Consider the following 18,389-nt stretch of genomic DNA (forward strand, 5'->3'; position numbering starts at 1 on the left):
AATGAATACATTAGGGACCAAGCTAGTGCAGTAGATAGTCAGGGTTCCTGGGTCTTATTCTTAGCCTTTCAGTGGTTAGCTGGGCAACCTCAAGCAAGTTAGTCCCTCTATTTCAATTGAGTCATCTGTCGAATGGATGATTCATACTGTGTCAATCACACAGGAGTGTTGTGAAAATTAATTTGTGTATTTTGCGTTCAAAGTATTATTTTTTTACTATCTCCATCTAAGCAGCAGAATTAGAATATACATTAAAGATTTATGCAATATAAAATATTGTTTATAGGAAAAATGTTACATGCTGAACTTCAGGTACAGGATACATAATTTAACAGAATTTACTTAAACTATTTTTAGTCTTACTTTACTAGAGTTATTCTGAATTGGAAGGCTGACAAATCAAATATCTGTAAGAGTGAAAATAGCCTTCAAATGTTCACTCTTCTCAAAACAGCATGTTAATTCATGTGTAATTCCTATGCTATACCCTGTTTATTTTTTAGAAGTCCATTTCTGAAATTATATTAACAGTCAGCTTGAGAGGAATCAAAATGACTATGTGTGTTACAGAGCTGTGTTTTGTTACTGGTATGAATAGTGCTTTATATCCATCTCTATTATATATTTTTAATGTCACTGTAGGACAAATTATCTCCTTCCTCACATTGGTGAGCAGCTATTCACATGAGCAATTTCACTGAATTCAAGTCTATGGGACTACTTGTGTGCGTAACTGGTCACCAATGCATGCATGGAGGTCATATGCTAAAATAATGAGAGATTCAAATCCTGCCCTGGCTGATGCAGGCAGGAGATGCCTGGATGCTGTCCCATGTTACATCTCCTGCCACAATCCTACCAGCGAGGGCAGGATTAGACTATTGTCAAGTGTAAGAGTTCAAAAGTCTGAGTCAGGCCTCTAAAAAATCATGACTGACTTTAAAATCACAATTTGAAAAAAAAAAAAAAATTGTTGAATTTTTTGTTATTTGCCTTCTGGTTTTCAAGTTTAAGGTGAAATTGGGTTACAGTTTCACTCTTTTCTCCATAACCGTGCGCTGTTGACTGCACTTTATGTACTGACCGATGGGTGTCTGGCCGCAGATACTTGCCAGCAGACCTTTCCCCCTTGGAGCTGCAGTGTACAAACTGGCATAGTAACAGGTCCACATTTCTAGTGCTCTCTCTGTCCTGCTGCTTTTGTGTGAAGGAAGCATCTAGCTCCTCAGGCTAAAACAGTTATTTACTTGTATTGTACCTGTTGTTCTTTGAGATGTGATGCATGTGGGGGGAGGGAGCATGCATGGTCACGTGCCCCTGCTGCTGCCCTCACTCTGCCCCCCACTATCGGCAGGTACAGGTAGTCTCTGGATGTGCACATGTATTCCATGTAGGTGTGTGTGCCCCCAGTGTCCCGAAGCCAGAGAACTTTGCCTAGCAGTACCCACAGTGGCAGGGCTCATGCCCTATGGCCCTACCCCCTCCTCTGGGTATATAAAGGCAGCACTGCCCCCCCCATCCTCCCTCAGTTCCTTTGCACCAAACATCAAAAGTAAGGACCTCAGTGCAGAAGGGATAGAGGATGGGTTGCAGAATACAGGTGTGGGAGGGGGCTCTGGGTTGGGGCAGGGGTTGGGATGCGGGAGGGGATCAGGGCTCTGGGCTGGGGGTGTAGGCTCTGGGGTGGGGCCAGGGATGAGGGGTTTGGGGAGTGTTAAGGGCTGGGGCAGAGGGTCGGGATGCGGGGGGGGGGGGTCAGGGCTCTGGGTGCAGGCTCTGGGGTGGAGCCAGGGATGAGGGGTTTGGCATGCAGGAGGGGGCTCTGGGTTTGGGGGGGGCTCAGGGCTGGGGCAGGGGATTGGGGCACAGGCTTACCTCGGGTGGCTCCCAGTCAGCAGCGCAGCTGGGGTGCTAAGGCAGGCTACCTGCCTGTCCTGGCACCGTGGACTGCGCTGCGCCCAGCAGCAGGTCCAGCTCCTAGGTGGAGGCACGTAAGTGGCTCAGCGTGGCTCTCGCCCACAGGCACCCATTGGCCGGTTCCTGGCCAATGGGAGTGTGGAGCCGGTGCTTGGGGCAGGGGCAGCGCGCTGAGCCCCATGCCCCCCTCCCTCCCCAACCTAGGAGCCAGACCTGCTGCTGGCCGCTTCCGGGGCACAGCGCAGCGTCGGAACAGGTAGGAACTAACTTGCCTTAGCCAGGCAGCACCACCGATGGGACTTTTAATGGTCCAGTCAGCACTGCTGACTGGAGCCGCCACGACTCAGTGCCTTCAATTCCAGTACTGGATCACGACCTGCTGTGTCTAAATCAGTGGTTTTCAAAATGCCAGGGCCCTCGTGGAAAGAGTTTATGCCCTTTGGGCAGATGCAATCTGAGCTATTTTGTATGCTGTCACAATACAGACCAGAAGGTGCCAAGGACACAATGGAGGATGAAGTGCTAGAAACTCCTGGAAACACCAGAAAATACTGGAAAACTCCTGAACTACTGGAGACTCAGGGACTGAGAGGCAAAGCAGGACTGAAGCCCCACTGATGTGGAAACAGTCGGTGCTGGTCCCGATGTCTTCAGTATTGGACTCAACAGACCCCCCAAGGCCGGAACTGGAGTCGATGATATGGGCTCTCGCTGATCTCAGCGGGGTACTGGTAAGTGGTTAGATGGCCCTGTTCCATCCGCATGTAGGAAGGAGTCTGGTGCTGTCAGTACTCCCCGTAGAAGAGGAGGAAGAGTCTACCCGAACCGGAGAGTGGTCCTGATTAGTCTTACAGGACTTCTTCCTCACCACATCAGAGGGAGAATGAATCCTCCTCCTCTTGGGGGAAATTGCAGGATCTGAACGTGGTGCAGCATCACTTGCCAGTTCCACAGGCGATCACCAATCACGAGGGCCTCAGTGCCAAAGCTGACCTCAGGGCCTGCTTCGGAAGGTACTGCTTCAGCCATAAGTCTCTCAACACTTGTATCCTCTTTTTGAATGACTTACAGATGGAGCACTGTTCCTTAATGTGTCAATCACTGAGACACAACAAGCACCTCTTGTGGGGATCACTATTGGGAATGGCTCCCGCACACGATGGACAATGCTTGAACCCTGGTGAGGACATCACGCAAGGCAGCCAACTACTCCAACACTATACTAACACTAAACTAAACCTAAGGTTCTACTAATCAACTATTCTCTAGAGGGGGAAAAATCTCTCAGAAAACTGAGACTGAAAACATGAGGTGAAAACACCACACCAAGCGCCGACTCTAGCCGTGGGCAGTGAGAAGGAACTGAGGAGGGGGTTGGGGCAGCGCTGCTCTTATATAGCCAAAGGAGAGGCTAGAGCCACATGGCATAACCACCGTCCCTGTATGGATGCTAGGCAAAGTTATCTAGCCTCAGTGAGCTGGGTGTGTGTACACACCTACATGAAATACACAGCTGCATCAACTCAAAGAAGAATTCTCCCTTTTCAACATATTAGTTTAGAAGGGACAATAGAGTTTGGTGTACTGGGTACAGTGTGCAACTAGGAATCAGTAGTCCTGGGCTCTTCTTCTGACTGCTAGTGGCAGGGCCGGTTCCAAGCACCAGCTTGCCAAGCAGGTGCTTGGGGCGGCCACTCCGGAGAGGGGTGGCACGTCCAGCTATTCGGCGGCAATTCGGCGGACGGTCCCTCACTCCCGCTCGGAGCGAAGGACCTCCCGCCGAATTGCCGCTGCAGATCGCGACTTTTTTTTTTTTTTTTTGCGCCGCTTGGGGTGGCAAAAACCCTGGAGCCGGCCCTGACTAGTGGCATGCTGAGTGACATGAGTTCTCATTTGAAAGAACGATATAGCAATACTTTCCTGCTAAACAAAAGTGTTCTGAGGCTTGATTACTTACAGTTTGCAAAGAACTCTGAGATCTTAAAATGAATGGTGCAAGCAATTACTGGAGGGAAATTATGAAGGCACATCCCAGTGCATCCATTTCTGGCTCTGAACTGGGTGTGGAGTTATTAATAACAGTACAGGCAAAAACACTTGCTCCATTCAGAGGAGGTTTGGTATGAATTCCCCCACCCCACCCCCCCCTTCTCCACATACAGTGCACTTTGTATTCAGTTGGCACCCTGTCCTGATTGAAGGCAAATGAAAATATGTGCACTGTCCATGTACTATAAAACCCTAGCCAGGGCTAAAAAGAGAAAAGTTAAGAAAGCCAAAAACAAGTGCCATAAAAATTCTAATAACTAAAATAATTTCACAGCAAGGGCATCCATGGACTGGAGTACAAAGCTTTTGTTCCATAATCTGTTTCACCAAGTTCCTAGTATACATTGAGCCTATGTCTTACTCTTGATACTGTGCTGATCACATGCTAGTCAGCGATAGAGACTTTTTCTCCCCTACAAATGACAGACCACTGAGCACATTACACTCCCCATTTCAGTAGTTTCAGCAGCTGCATAACTTACAGCAAAAACAGATGCACTATACTGCATAGAAAAAACCTACATTGGACACTATATTTCATGGCTTCTTTAAACCTCGCCTTTTAAAGGCTTTGAGATTAGAGTTTAAATAACACAAGCTGTAGAGTATCTGGAGTAAAAACCTATGTTCATGAAATGAGCAGAATTAACTACTGTGAGAAGTTGATAAGGAGGAACTGAATACATTGAATGAACAGTTTTCACTAGCTGCCTTTCCATGTATACTATTTCCACATGTCTTGTTCCTTAAACTATAGATTGTTCAGTAACCATATGCTAGGCAACTCAGAAGTCGCATGTTCTGATCACTTAAATAGAAAAGAGAACATTAATGTCTGGCCCTTCCTCTTTGAAGTCGGATGCAGTAGTAGAAACAGGCCCAAACCAAAGCCCCAGATACAGACAGCCCCAGACTTTGGGGAAGTTTGGATCTGATCCCAACTTTGCCTCTCTGTAGATACATACACACACAAAACTGCTGTTTATTCACTTACTTGCGTACAGAGAATTTGGTTTAAATTTTGTTTTCTGCTACACCAATAAAATCCCCATTGATTTCAAAGCCCAGGTAATAAATCAAATCACATAAGATTAAGCTAGGTGTTGGATTGGGGGGGGGGGAAGGGGATGGGGGAGCTGAAGTTGGGCAATCAAGGTATGTCTATACTGCAATTAAACACCCACGGAGGGCCTGTGGGACTCGGGCTAAGGGACTGCTTAACTGCAGTGTAAACTTTTGGGCTCCAGCTGCTGCCCGAGCTCTGGGACCCTTCCACCTCGTAGGGTCCTGGAGCCCAGACTCCAGCCCAAGCCCAAACATCTATATTGCAATTAAACAGCCCCTTAGCATGAGCCTCTTAGACCAAGTCAGCTGGCACAGGCCAGCTATGGGTTTTCAACTGCAGTGTAGACATTACTCTCAATTACATGAAGATTACTGAGGGTAGAATATGTTGCCCTTAGTTTGGGCAAAAGTGAAAACAACATATATATATAAACACAGTTTCAGTCTGTGTGTGGTCTTTTTAAAAACGAGCTTGAAGGAAATTGCAGTGTTGGATTAGATTATACTGGTACGCAGGCAAGAATAACCACAATAAGATATGTAATGGAAGATCACAAACTGGACCAAGGAGGCATTAACACTATCAGATATTTGATTATCAAATAAAATGACACTCAGTAACCTGTTTGCTGCATGGTATAAAGCAGGGTGACTTTCAAAAACCTGAAAGTAAGAAAGTGTAAAATATTTACATTACTTCCCATTAATTTTGCAATGTGTTCCACTCCTTCCACCCCCACCTCATCTCACTTCTCTTCCCTAGGAAAACAGCTGTGTTCTTACCACATGTTGGCTAGTTCCAGTTAACTAATGTGAGGTAAAATTCCAGTGAAGACAAAGTACTTTGCAATTTTCATATTGGTTAGCAGGTCAAGGTACACCCCAGACACTCCCATAGTAACTTGTGTGAAAGCTACAAACTGCCTTGTCTTCACTTAGGATTTTACCTCAGGCTAACTACAATTAATGAGTTTATTATTTTCACAGAAAGGACATTGAATATATAAACACGAAAGCTTTATATTTGCATATATACACAGGCAAAGTTGAAAAATAGAATAATCTTCATTTTCAGCAGCCCTCTCTGTAACGATGACATGACAGAAATAAATTTTAGACAAATTCTTCGAACTAATTGCGTATGTAAGGCTACGTCTACACTACCCGCCTGAATTGGCAGGTAGAAATCGATCTCTCGGGGATCGAATTATCGCGTCTTGTCGGGACGCGACAATCGATCCCCAAATCGATGCTTGTACTCCACCTAAGTAGAAGTAAACAATATAAAAAAAATACAAAAATAAAAAAAAAATACAGTAAAAATACAATGTACCAGAAGAGTTCTCAAGAATTTTTTCTTCTCTGACGAGGTATCTAAATGTGGAATTCCTTATCTGAATATGCAATGAGGATATAAGAGGACATAAGATGGCAATAGAGGATATAAGAGGCAATAAAGGATATATGATGCACATAACCCACATGCTTAAAGCTCAACTATTAGTTATATTGATACGAATTACACCCAAGTAATAAGCAAACCATCAGAAAATTGTATGCAGGTTGTATTTTTCCAATAAATAGATTTGTTGTGTTTTTATAGAAGGTTATGCTGAATTACCTAGCATTGGTACTAAAATTAGTAGCAGAAAATTTTTATTGAAACCAGTAAAAAAAATAATTTTATTATATTATAAATAGATTATACACATACCAAAAAGCGGTGTTATTTCACCAACATATTTCTGTGAAAGTTAGTGCTATGTTCTCACAGGAAAACAAGAATGAATATATAATTTTTTTTACATTATGAATAAGGAAAATTATCCTTCTTTTCATATGAATAAATGAAAAAATGTTTGATTAATTTTGTTAGGGAAATATAAAGTTTATCCAGACCATATATATTATATAGAATATATTTACACATTTTTATGCCGATTTAATTTTTGCTATGAAACAATGAATTGTTGGGATTTTTCTTTTGCCATACTATAAAAATACAATGTATTATGTATATATGTGATTTATAAGTCTATATAAGAATTTTTACATAGCATACTACCTATAATAAAATATTATCTTGCACACTCCAAACCTGCCAAGCAGAAAATCCCAGTCTTTTTTCTAGGCAAACATCTCTCTTCACATTCACTTCTCTATCATCTGTCTCCCCCAGGACCACTAATTAATCTTGAGTAAACACGTCGGACACAGAGTGACAACAAGCTAGATGTGGAAAAAAGAAAGAATTTACCAGAAAAAAGACTGTTAATCTCTAGACAGGCATTGAGAAAGTGAGAAAAACTAGCCTATATGCAAGCAAATATAATGAATATTATAGGCTTTAATAGCCTATAAATTATATATGCACATGGTGAGCAAGTTATTTCAAATTAAGGACTCAGAATATTTTGATATATATGTATATTTTCCTTCACTTCTCTCAAAACCATCTATTTATCCTTTCATCAGCACTCTCTGATTACTGTGAAGGTTCCCGAAACTGACGGAGGGAAGCCAACACAAAATTTATCCTCCTCAAGATCCACTGGACCCATGTCCATAAGATCATCACCTGCAAACTCAATGATGTGAAGCATGGATAGCGCATGAAGCAGACAGCGGCGTGCACACTAAAATACACAGTTGTACGTATGTACAGATCAAAAGAAGAACGAACACACTAACATACGAGTGTGAGCTTGGTAGGATTGCTTCACAACATTGCCGTCTCCAACCTCACATTTTCCCTGATTTTATTGGCAGTGAGATTTATTTATTTAAATAAGTTATGAAGACATGGTCAGAATTTTACCAGTAGCAGCTGGCCAACGAAATGCTGCCTTAGGAGACTGATAGCAGACTTACTCATAGAAATACTAATTTTACAAGTGCAATTATTGTTTTTTCCCTCAGCCTTGGCCTTTCGCCTGTCAATAATGAACAATTAGTGAAGGATAAGGGTAGGGTAAGGGTATTTGTGTAGCCAGATGTGCTTATTTTTGTCATATTTGAATGAAAATGTCTATATTTAGAATCTTCTTTTTCCCAGGTCTCCTTTATTTATCAAAATCGGTTGATAAAATTTGAAATGGAGTCGGTTTTTTATTTTTTAGAGGCCCCTCATATTGTGAGACCCTAAGTTGTAGCTTAGATAGCTTATACCTTAATCCAGAACTGTTCTGACTGCTAGTTACCTGAAAGTGTGCAGGAGTCTTCTGCATGTCTAGCACCACCACCACCACCACGCATTTTCCATTGCAGAGATATTCGCTGGGACTTCACGTCTCCTTAGCCTATGTTTCACTATAATACTGTCCCTTGCTCCAACTGACTTTATTTTGGTAAGCTTTGCTTTCCCTAGAGTTGAATGTGAAAGATGCCGTACACTCACAGTCACAGTATCCCTCATCGTCTACCTTCTGGCTATCACGATTATATTGGAGAGTAGAACCCCACTTATGGGGCTCATGAATTTTTACCAACCATGTCTATTTTTTCACATTTAAAAAAAAGGTGACAGACACAGAAATGAGATTCAGGTCCCTTTTTGCTTATGCTACACACATGCAGTTTGTAAATACAAACAGAAAACTGAAGAGGTGTAACCATGTGGGGGGCTGCTAGAAATAAAATTTTTCTAGCCCCATAATGCACCTGAAGAATCTGGAGGCCTGAAGTCAATAGGAGTTGCAAGGGGCAAGTACCTCATAGGTAGATCAGGCCCTGAGATGGCACAGCTATAGATACAGCATTTTCCATTCGTGTTTATTGGCTCCAGAATTCTAATCTGTCAATGGATTATTTTTGGAGGGGGGATTTGGCTCTTCCAGGTGTCTTTTGTCCAATCCCAAAATGCCATTTCCAGATAATAGTGTGGGCATTTAACAATTGGTTATTTATTCCATGGTTGGAGGGCACCACCTTGGCAGGAGTGCAAAGCTGTAAAGACATCACAGCCAAAGGCCCCTGGACACTTTCAAATACAAGACAACCAATAAAGAGGGCAACATGCTCCAATATCTTCCCTGAGTAAGAAACGGAGGAAACCATACCAAGCATAAACCGAACAAACCCCCCAGATCAGGGCCTATGCTAGCCTCCCCAAAAGGGTCAGGTCTATATTACCTAACCCAAGTTGCATACCCGGCAGAGGTATAGGATTCTCTTTCAGAGTAAAGAATCAGTCAGGTTTCTAATGTGAGTTTAGACTCAAGATCTGCTGCAAAGAGAAAAGTCCAGTTATTTTCTTTCATGTGTTCTCATACCTTAACTATGTCAGTGTCAGTTTTGTGAATAAGTTTAAACTGATGACAATTGATGTAATGTTTAACTAGTATGCATTACATCCCAGGAATTTGTTTTAATATAAAAACATTAAACTACAATTCAGACATTAATTCCACGAAGGCAACATTGTACTAGTGCAGATAAGATCTGGAAACACAGGCAGACTTCTGTATGGATATGCAGTTATGTAATATAAAGAGGAAGACATCTGCTGTAAATCAGTCTGTTTATTTTCACTTGAAAGCCTTAAGGTAGAGGACTGTTTCTCATAATCCCCTTCTCCTGTCTCTTCAAAGGATCATGTTTAAAGGTTTAAATATTCTCAACCCTAAATGAACATTGTTTACAAGTGTCTTCTGAATTATAATTGGTCTCAGATTACCTAAACAGTTCTACAGCAAGCCTATCATTGTTTAATATATATTGTAAGCTTGTTATGACAATTCATTTCACGGTTATGTTTCGAGTGCATTGTTTGTAGAGAATAAATGAAAAGGGATAATGAAGATTAAGAACTGCATTTAAGGCAAAAACTGTGTCATCATTCCACAAATGAATTTCAACTCCAATATTTTGCCCCTGATATCAATAGGCATCGTGCACACAGGGAGAGCAGAACACAGGAGACAAAATCCACCATACAGTTTGGAAAATGCCATTTTAAATGTATAACCCTGGCAAGACAGGAAAGTCAGAAAGGGACCCGGGTGTCATTATAGACAACTCAATAAAGTCTTAAGTAAAATCCTGCTCATACTGACATCAAGGTCTATACTCCCAGAGCCTTCAGTGACTAGGAAGACTGGGTCCTAAATCAGAATCTGCTTATACAAGACTCTGATATCGGTAAAGAAAATAAAACTAACTTTCTAAAGTTAGCCTTTGTGAGTCATTTATCATAGGACCTTCAAATCCTAATGTGATACTATATCAGCTTGGGTCTTTCATTCAGTTCATGGGACCGTGACAAGATCAGTTATACAGTTCATTCTATCATTCAGACCTTAGGAGGAATGTTGCTGTTATTTTTCAAAGCCTTAGTTCTATAAAAACTTACAGTTCCGAGATCAACAATGAAACAGTCTCCTTTGTTGAAACTGGCCCAGCTGAGAGGAACTTCTGTAGCTCTCACTACCCTCCGGCCCTTAATATGCAGAAGCCTCTGTGCACTCAAGTCGTTAGTGACTACGTGTTTAAATCCGGATGCAACACCACCTGCCTAAATATAAAAAACAAATATGGAAACTTAGATTAAGTTTGGTTTGCTTTCTACAGCAGCACTGAGAAACCAGACATCGGACACGTACGAAATGAGAGATATGTGGCATGCTGCTTGGGATTACCAACACTGACTGCAGCCCAGAAAAAAAAGAGACAATGGGTCAGATCAACCCCTGCACTTCTGTGAACAGAGGGGATGCAGTTGTAATTCAGATACACCAGTGTGTGGAACTACCACAGAAGGGATGGGTATCAGTATCATTACATCCCTTCCCTGTTTCTATGGGGACCCTCTGAATGCGGGAAGCAGAGAATGGCACTGGCTGCTCTCTCCGTCACTATTCCCCACAACCATGTGAGGAAACCCAGCATAAGGTAATGCTGACCCAGACTGTCTGGGCAGAACCCAAGAGGGGAGCCCATAGGGGCTAGGAGGAAGTATGGAGGCATAAGGCCTCTGCACAGATGACTAGAGATGGGCAAAACTCCCCCGTAGCAGGTGAAAAAAATGCAGATTTGGAAACACTAAAATGAACTGAGAGTTCATGTTGGTTTTGCTCAATTGTTTCAAAAGAAATTAAAATAATTCTTTTAAAAGTTGAAACAAAACATTTGAATTTTTTTATTCAAAAATGAGTTTGGTTCAAAATTTCCTTTAATTTCATTTTTTTTAAAAATCAAATGTTAAAAAATGGTCAAAATCATAACATTCTGATTTTGTCAAAACAAAACATTTTGTTCGACACAATACAAACCAACCAACCATATTTTATTTGAAAAAATTCATTTTCAGTTTGACCGAAATGATTTCCCACCGCTGATTTTACAGAATTGCCTGCACACCAAAAAAGCCATTACTGACACTGCTCTACAAACGACCCTACCCTCCTCCGGTTCTCAAGAGATGTCCTGGTTTCAAGATGCTGTTCTGTGTGGGAAGGAGAGACAATTCCAAGGTAATTCTGTGAGTAATCTCCTTGTCCCTGAAGTGGATGATTACCACTTAGGAAGCAATCTGACCCAGTGTGCTGCCCACACAGGGAAAATCTAAAACACTGGTTTGAGCTTTCATGAGTTTAAATGTATTCCCTTGGGGCTAGACTGACTTGGCCTATGTGCCTGCACAGGGGAATAAGCACTTGAGACCCCTAACAAGGGGCCCCATCTACTCCCTTCCTCAAGCAAATGGTCAAGGAGAAGTGGGGAATGAGTGCAACTTGGGTTCCGGCTCCTCTGCTCAATAGCCACTGTACCTGAGCCAGCCCAGACTGGGGGTAGTATCTGACTGGATAGGTCAGAACAGTAGCAAATTACTAATCTCCAGTTCAAGGAAGAAGCAAAATAAGAATTATGACTGAGTTACAAGTTGTGAGGCTACTCCTGGAGCTGTGTAGTTCACACAACACCCCTTGCTCAGGGTTGTGCCTAAAGACACAGACTATTTATTTCTCAGCAAGCAGCAGTTGAATTAACAAAACAATATTCTTAATGCCCAGAGATGTTTCCATCCCTCCAAATGACTAATTAGCTACTGCTGCCCAGGAGAATTTCTGTAGCAGCTGTTATGACAACCTACTGCAGGCAACACCACAGATAAGAAGTTATTGCTGTTGGAAGCACTACATCTGGAAATGAGGTTGACACTGGTGCTGGTTGGAATTTTCAACTTTTTGAAATTTCAATGAAAGTTTCATGAAAAATGCTTGCTGTTTTTCAGCCAGCTCTACTACACATACAAAACTCCAATGTAAGAGGAGTGGGCAAACCCCTCCATACAAGATGGAAACCAAACTTTTGAAGCAAAAGCCAAAGGAGGTTCTGGGTATCTTCCACATTTTTCTTTTTTATACACCTCCAAACACTGGGTTCTGTACGAGGCCAAAAGCCGAAACCAGTGAGGCAGGGGTCATTCCTCTGGTATTGACAGCTTACCCAGAAGCAGAAAGTACCAAGAATCGCAAGACTGCAGGCTCGCATGCGGTTTAACAGCCCAGTTTTGCAATCTTAAGAAGTTGAGAGCTTATTTGAACAGAACCATTGGTTCCCCTATCACAAGCAGGCATGTGAAGTAGTGGACGGAGGCACCCTTTTTATGAGCTGGGACACCCTTAGACAGAGACCTTCAAATATTTTCATGTACTCCATGAAACATTGTTTCATGCCTACTTTTTATTGCGCAGATTCTGCCACTCTTATGTCAAGCAATACCTTACGCTGAGAATATTTCCACTGAAATAAATGCTACTTGCAGAGAAAGGTACTAGTCTATATGAGTAACCTTGGTAGAATGTAATCCTATATAATTACCACAGGCAAAGATGGTTCTTTTGTTTTCTTTTTAATACCAGTAAAAGTTGTCAAGAAATTGTGTTTGTGATTTTTTCAAAAGTTCTAATAGTCATTAATTGTGTTAATATGGTTACTTTGTATTAAAGCTAAGTAGAAAGCAGAACGTATCCCAGAATCCAACAAAGATATGTGTTGACCTTTTGGGGTGGGGGGAAGGAGGGGAGTGGTGTTTGGTTTTGGAGAAACATTTTCATAGCTGACTGCTTACCTTGTACTTAATCCCTCCTTTGAAATATCCAACAAAGTCAGTAGACTCGTGTCCTTGAATTTCTCTACTCTGCACAGGTTTCCCACCTAGATAGTCATCCAGCTGAACAGTGAAGATTGCTGCAGCTGTGCTTTCGTCCTGGCTGCATTCTTTCCCTGAAACAAGATACAGTATTACCCTTACTGAGCAAGTCATCCTAGCGTAATAAGATGGGTAGCCTAGATTTTTGTTTTGCAAATAGTTTTTCCTGACCCAATAATCAGATGTGTGATGATATTCTGAGGCTACATTCAGCAGAATAATGGCCTGTCTATATTCTGAGAAAATGCACCCACCCTGTCCTCCTTTGGACCCTTTCAGCAAAAACACAGACACCCTTCAGGACTATTTCGTAGCCACTTGCAGTACTGGCTTTCTACAGAAACAGGAAGTAAAAGTGTCTAAACAGTACCTCTCTCAATCTTCTTGAGTAACATTCTAGTTTAATGAGACAAATTCAAGCCTGAAAAATGGCTCTGAAAGCTACTTCTGGCTTTCCAAAGTGACTTGTTTTGAGCGTGAACATGGAAAACCCTTGGGAGGGCCAGGGAGCAGAAAATAGTTACCTGGGGCAATATTTGAGGTGGGAGGAGGATACCAAGTTTGCTAAACGCACTGGTTCCATTTACACTGAGTTTGGTGTGTTATCTTTTCAGAGAATAGCGCACAACAAGTCTTACCAGGAATGTGTGACCACATTTATGGTCAAGGCTCATCTTAGTCTACTATTGCATGCTTTGTAAAAACCCCTTTCTAGCCTGATTAGACTCTCTCTACAGTCCAAGAAACCCAGGTTGCACATGTTTAGTAAGATAGGTGTTTAAGTTTAATTCTCTGGAAAGGCACCAGTAGTAACCGGTCTCATCAGAGAGGGCTTTTATTCCATCATCGGCAGTGCTTGTGCCTGGTTTCTGGCACTGAGGTGAAGCAGTGTTCAGAAATTCTGAAGCAATCACATAAGGGGCATGTTTGTTGTTTTATTAAATGGAAAAAGTTGTGTGCTTTCAGCTGAGTCATCAATAGCAGAGACCCACTGAACTCGGCTGTTGCCTTGCTGCTAGCTGACTGAACACCTGGCTGAAAAGAGACCCTGGCAGCTCTGGTCAGCACTGCTGACCAGGCCACTAAATGTCCAGTTGGCCATAGCGGCCGGCTCTGCATGGCTCCCAGAAGTGGCTGGCATGTCCCGCTGTCTCCTATGCGCAGGGCAGCCAGGAGGCCTCCACATGCTGCCCCTGCCTGTGGCCCAGGCACTGCCCCGAGCGCTGGCTCCTCAGCTCCCATTGGCTGGAAACCCCCTGCCCCAGCCCTGAGCCCCCTCCCGCACCCAAACGCCCTCCCAGAGCCCACACCCCCTCCAGCACCCCAACCCCAGCCCTGAGCCCCCTACTGCACCCCAAACCCCTCATCCCCGGTGTTACGTTGCATTTCATACGATTTGATAGTTGCTTTCAACTACCTGAAAGGGGGTTCCAAAGAGGATGGATCTAGACGGTTCTCAGTGGTACCAGATGACAGAACAAGGAGTAATGGTCTCAAGTTGCAGTGGGGGAGGTTTAAGTTGGATATTAGGAAAAACTTTTTCACTAGGAGGGTGGTGAAGCACTGGAATGCGTTACCTAGGGAGGTGGTGGAATCTCCTTCCTTAGAGGTTTTTAAGGTCAGGCTTGACAAAGACCTGGCTGGGATAATTTAGTTGGGAATTGGTTCTGCTTTGAGCAGGGGGTTGGACTAGATGACCTCCTGAGGTCCCTTACAACCCTGATATTCTATGATTCTATGATTTTATGAAAATATGCTAATGATTATGAATATAATGTAACTGGAATATGCTTCATGCAAAAGGTCTCTTGTAAGGTATCATTACAAATCTTATAATCTACTGAGTGTGGTCATCCTATTTGTATAAATGTATCATTCTTGTATCTGAAACTAGAAATATGAAATGCAACTCTGAGGTCCTATTATAATTTTGCAAAGTGTGGGCCATTAATGGTGGTTTGGAATCTTGATGGCTCCCATCAACTAGGACAATTCGTTGTAAATAGCTCTGTTTACTTGCAAGCCTTCCTGTGAGTCAGGCCGAGAAGAATGAAGGCTTGGGGTCTCACAGGATATGTGACCATGTCACCTGGTACTGAAATCCATCTTAAACCTGGTGCTTTTCCATTTAGAAGGAGGGGTGGGGACCCAGAGAGAAAAAATTCCCACCTTGTGCCAAAGCTATATAGGGGGGTGGAATAGAACAAAGAGGGCTGCAGTCATGAGAAATCCCCTAGCTACCACCTGAGCTGGAACAAGGACTGTACCAGGGGAAAGGATTGGGCCCAGACTAGAAAGGAGTCTAGTCTGTGAAAGAAGCTTATTAGAACATCTGAGGGCGAGATTTCATCTATAATCAGTTTCTTACTGTATTAGGCTTAGACTTACGTGTTTTTGTTTTATTTTGCTTGGTAATTTACTTTGTTCTGTCTGTTATTACTTGGAATCACTTAAATCCTACTTGTTATACTTAATAAAATCACTTTTTGCTTATTAATTAACCCAGGGTAAGTAATTAATTCGTGGGGGAGCAAACAGCTGTGCATCTCTCTCTATCAGTGTTATAGAGGGCGGACAATTTATGAGTTTACCCTGTACAAGCTTTATACAGAATAATACAGATTTATCTGGGGTTTGGACCCCATTGGGAACTGGGTATCTGGGTGCTAGAGACAAGAGCACTTCTTAAGCTGTTTTCAGTTACGTCTGCAGCTTTTGGGGGATGTGGTTCAGACCTGGGTCTGTGTTTGCAACAGTCTAGCGTGTCTGCCTCAACAAGGCAGGGTACTGAAGTCCCAAGCTGGCAGGGAAAACGGACTCGGAGGTAGTCTCAGCACATCAGATGGCAGTCCCAAGGGGGTCTCTGTGACCGAACCCGTCACACCCGGCCCCACCCCAGAGTCCGTATCCCCAGCCAGAGCTCACACCCCAACCCTATGCCCCAGCCCGGAGCCCCCTCCCACACCCTGAGCCCCCTCATTTCTGGCCCCACCCCAGAGCCCGTACCCCTCCCACACCCCAACTCTCTGCTCCAGCCTGGAGTCCCCTCCCGCATCCCAAATCTGCATCCCCAGCCCCACTCCAGAGCTCGCATCCCCAGCCGGAGCCCTCACCTCCTCCCTCACGCTAACCCTCTGCCCCAGCCTGGTGAAAATGAGTGAGTGAGGGTGGGGGAGAGTGAGCGACAGAGAGAGGGGGGATGGAATGAGTGAGCGCAGGGCCTCGGAGAAGGGGCAGGGCAGGGCAAGGGGTGTTTGGTTTTCTGCAGTCAGAAAGTTGGCAACCCTAGGTGGGTGAGAAGTGACAAAACTAAGACTTTACTTCCAGCATCAGGCTCCAGACAGTCTATGCCAAGAGACCTTTCAGGGGTTGCATGGAGAGAAAAAGATGGAGGAAGAGATGAAGATCCAGCCAAGTGTCATATCACAGGAGGCCAGACAACTGTCCTCCCCACCTGCATGTACCAGACAACTGTCCTCCCCACCAACTGTCCTCCCCACCTGCATGGGAGAGGGCAAGGAGAAGCAGAGAAAGGGGACTACATTCCATAAGGATGGCCACTTAACTAGCCCCTCACATCAATATGCATCCTGCCTTGCTTTGCAGATTTAGAGAATGCTTGTACGACTCAAGTGGGAGAGAAGAACTGCTGGAGCTGCTTTTGAAATGGAGAAAACCCTGGTTCTCAGGGAATCAAAGGGAGGAGTAATAACAACTTATGCAGAATCCTCTGGAGGGTGGAATCATATAGCTGCCTGACTTTATAGAAGCAGCTTTAGATCAGACAAAGCCAGCAAGCAGACAGTTTGAAGGAACCATGCCAGCCCAGAGGAAAGAGAGAATCCGTCAATGGGGTTTCCCCGCTTTTTGAGAGCGGAACAGACCAGTGGAATCCTGACAATTTGATCCCAATAAGCAGAGCTCCATTAATTTCCAGGTACTAGACCAGCAAGTGGAAAGTTGTAAACTGGGTACCCCAGCACAAAAGCCAAGGCCAGGACTGTTAACTCCATAAGCAGAATAGGCACACGCAGACTGGTGGTAAAACACTTTCATATAAATCACTGAGCAACTGTTAAAAATTGCTTTTAAAAATTAATTTATGGACATTCATTTCCGTACGGCACATACTTTAAGTTTATAGCATGTAATTATACCATAGGTCCAGGGTCCAAGGAAATAGGCCCTGGAATATTGTTATAGATTAGAGTCTATTTCTATACCAAGTCTTGCAATAAAATTGTTATAATAAATGTAATATTGTTTAAGATATCAGGTAAATTCAGCCTGGCGTACACAGCTCAAACTCAATTGAAGCTGGTGGGCCTGATTCCACACTCATACACATATGTATGCCAGGAATGGCTCCATTAAAGCAAGTGCGAGCAAGAAGGCAATCAGGCCCAGAGGATTTACCTCAGGGCTGATTCTGGCTCATCCATTTTTGTGTAGATAATTCAACTCTGGGAAAACAAAATGGCCTCTAGAACTAAACCTTGAAAAACCAGAGGCCATGGCAATCTTGGTAAAGATGGTCTCAAGGAGAGTGCCATCCTGGTAACAGATGACTAGTATTCCAGATAACTAAGAACCCAGAATATTAAAACTATAAAGTCATGAAATCCTCTCATTAGCATTGCTGGTAGGCAACGGGGGGGGGGGGGGGGGGGGGGAGGCCTACCACAGAAACCACATACAAACGGCAAGTCTCATGATCTCAGCAACCGGTAGAGATTTTCCATGAGATAGAAGGGTGATCTAAGAGAGATGTCTGGCTAGCATGCAAGGGCTTTAACTATGTCCTAATGGGGCATGGTTTGATGGCTAATCCCTAAAACAGACTCTGCCTATGCTGCCCATGGTAGCAAGCACAAGCTGTAACCATGACCACAAGCCAACTGGTGCTTGTGTAACCCACACACCTCCTGGGTGTGGTGTTCTGTCCCATCTAGTGGCACTAAGACCACTTAGAGAGAGATTAATGAGTTTGCTCTACAGCCTTAGCTAATAGCCAGTTGGCCTTTAGCTCATGTGGTAGAGGCTCATGCACTCCAGAGGTCCTCAGTTCAATCCTGCCCAACAACCACCAGGGTGTGTCAGTGTTACACTTGCTGAAAGGAGCACTCAGTTAGGCAACAGTGACATCCAATCCAGAACCAAAAATATTCTTTATACACTGGTAAGCATCTTTGCTCCACTTTTCCAT

General features: G+C 43.5%; 1 protein-coding gene across 1 annotated transcript in view; it reads right to left on the minus strand.

Annotated features, from left to right (window-relative positions):
* SCIN (scinderin) overlaps positions 1-18,389 on the minus strand; it is a 93,897-nt gene that overhangs the window by 67,629 nt on the left and 7,879 nt on the right. The window contains exons 2-3 of the mRNA XM_065397694.1: positions 13,103-13,257; positions 10,382-10,543 (exon numbers count right to left, since the gene is read on the minus strand). Coding sequence (XP_065253766.1) covers positions 10,382-10,543; positions 13,103-13,257 — 317 coding nt within the window. The remainder of the gene's footprint in view (positions 1-10,381; positions 10,544-13,102; positions 13,258-18,389) is intronic.

This window comes from Emys orbicularis, chromosome 2, assembly GCF_028017835.1.
Source record: "Emys orbicularis isolate rEmyOrb1 chromosome 2, rEmyOrb1.hap1, whole genome shotgun sequence".
Classification (NCBI taxonomy): domain Eukaryota; kingdom Metazoa; phylum Chordata; order Testudines; family Emydidae; genus Emys; species Emys orbicularis.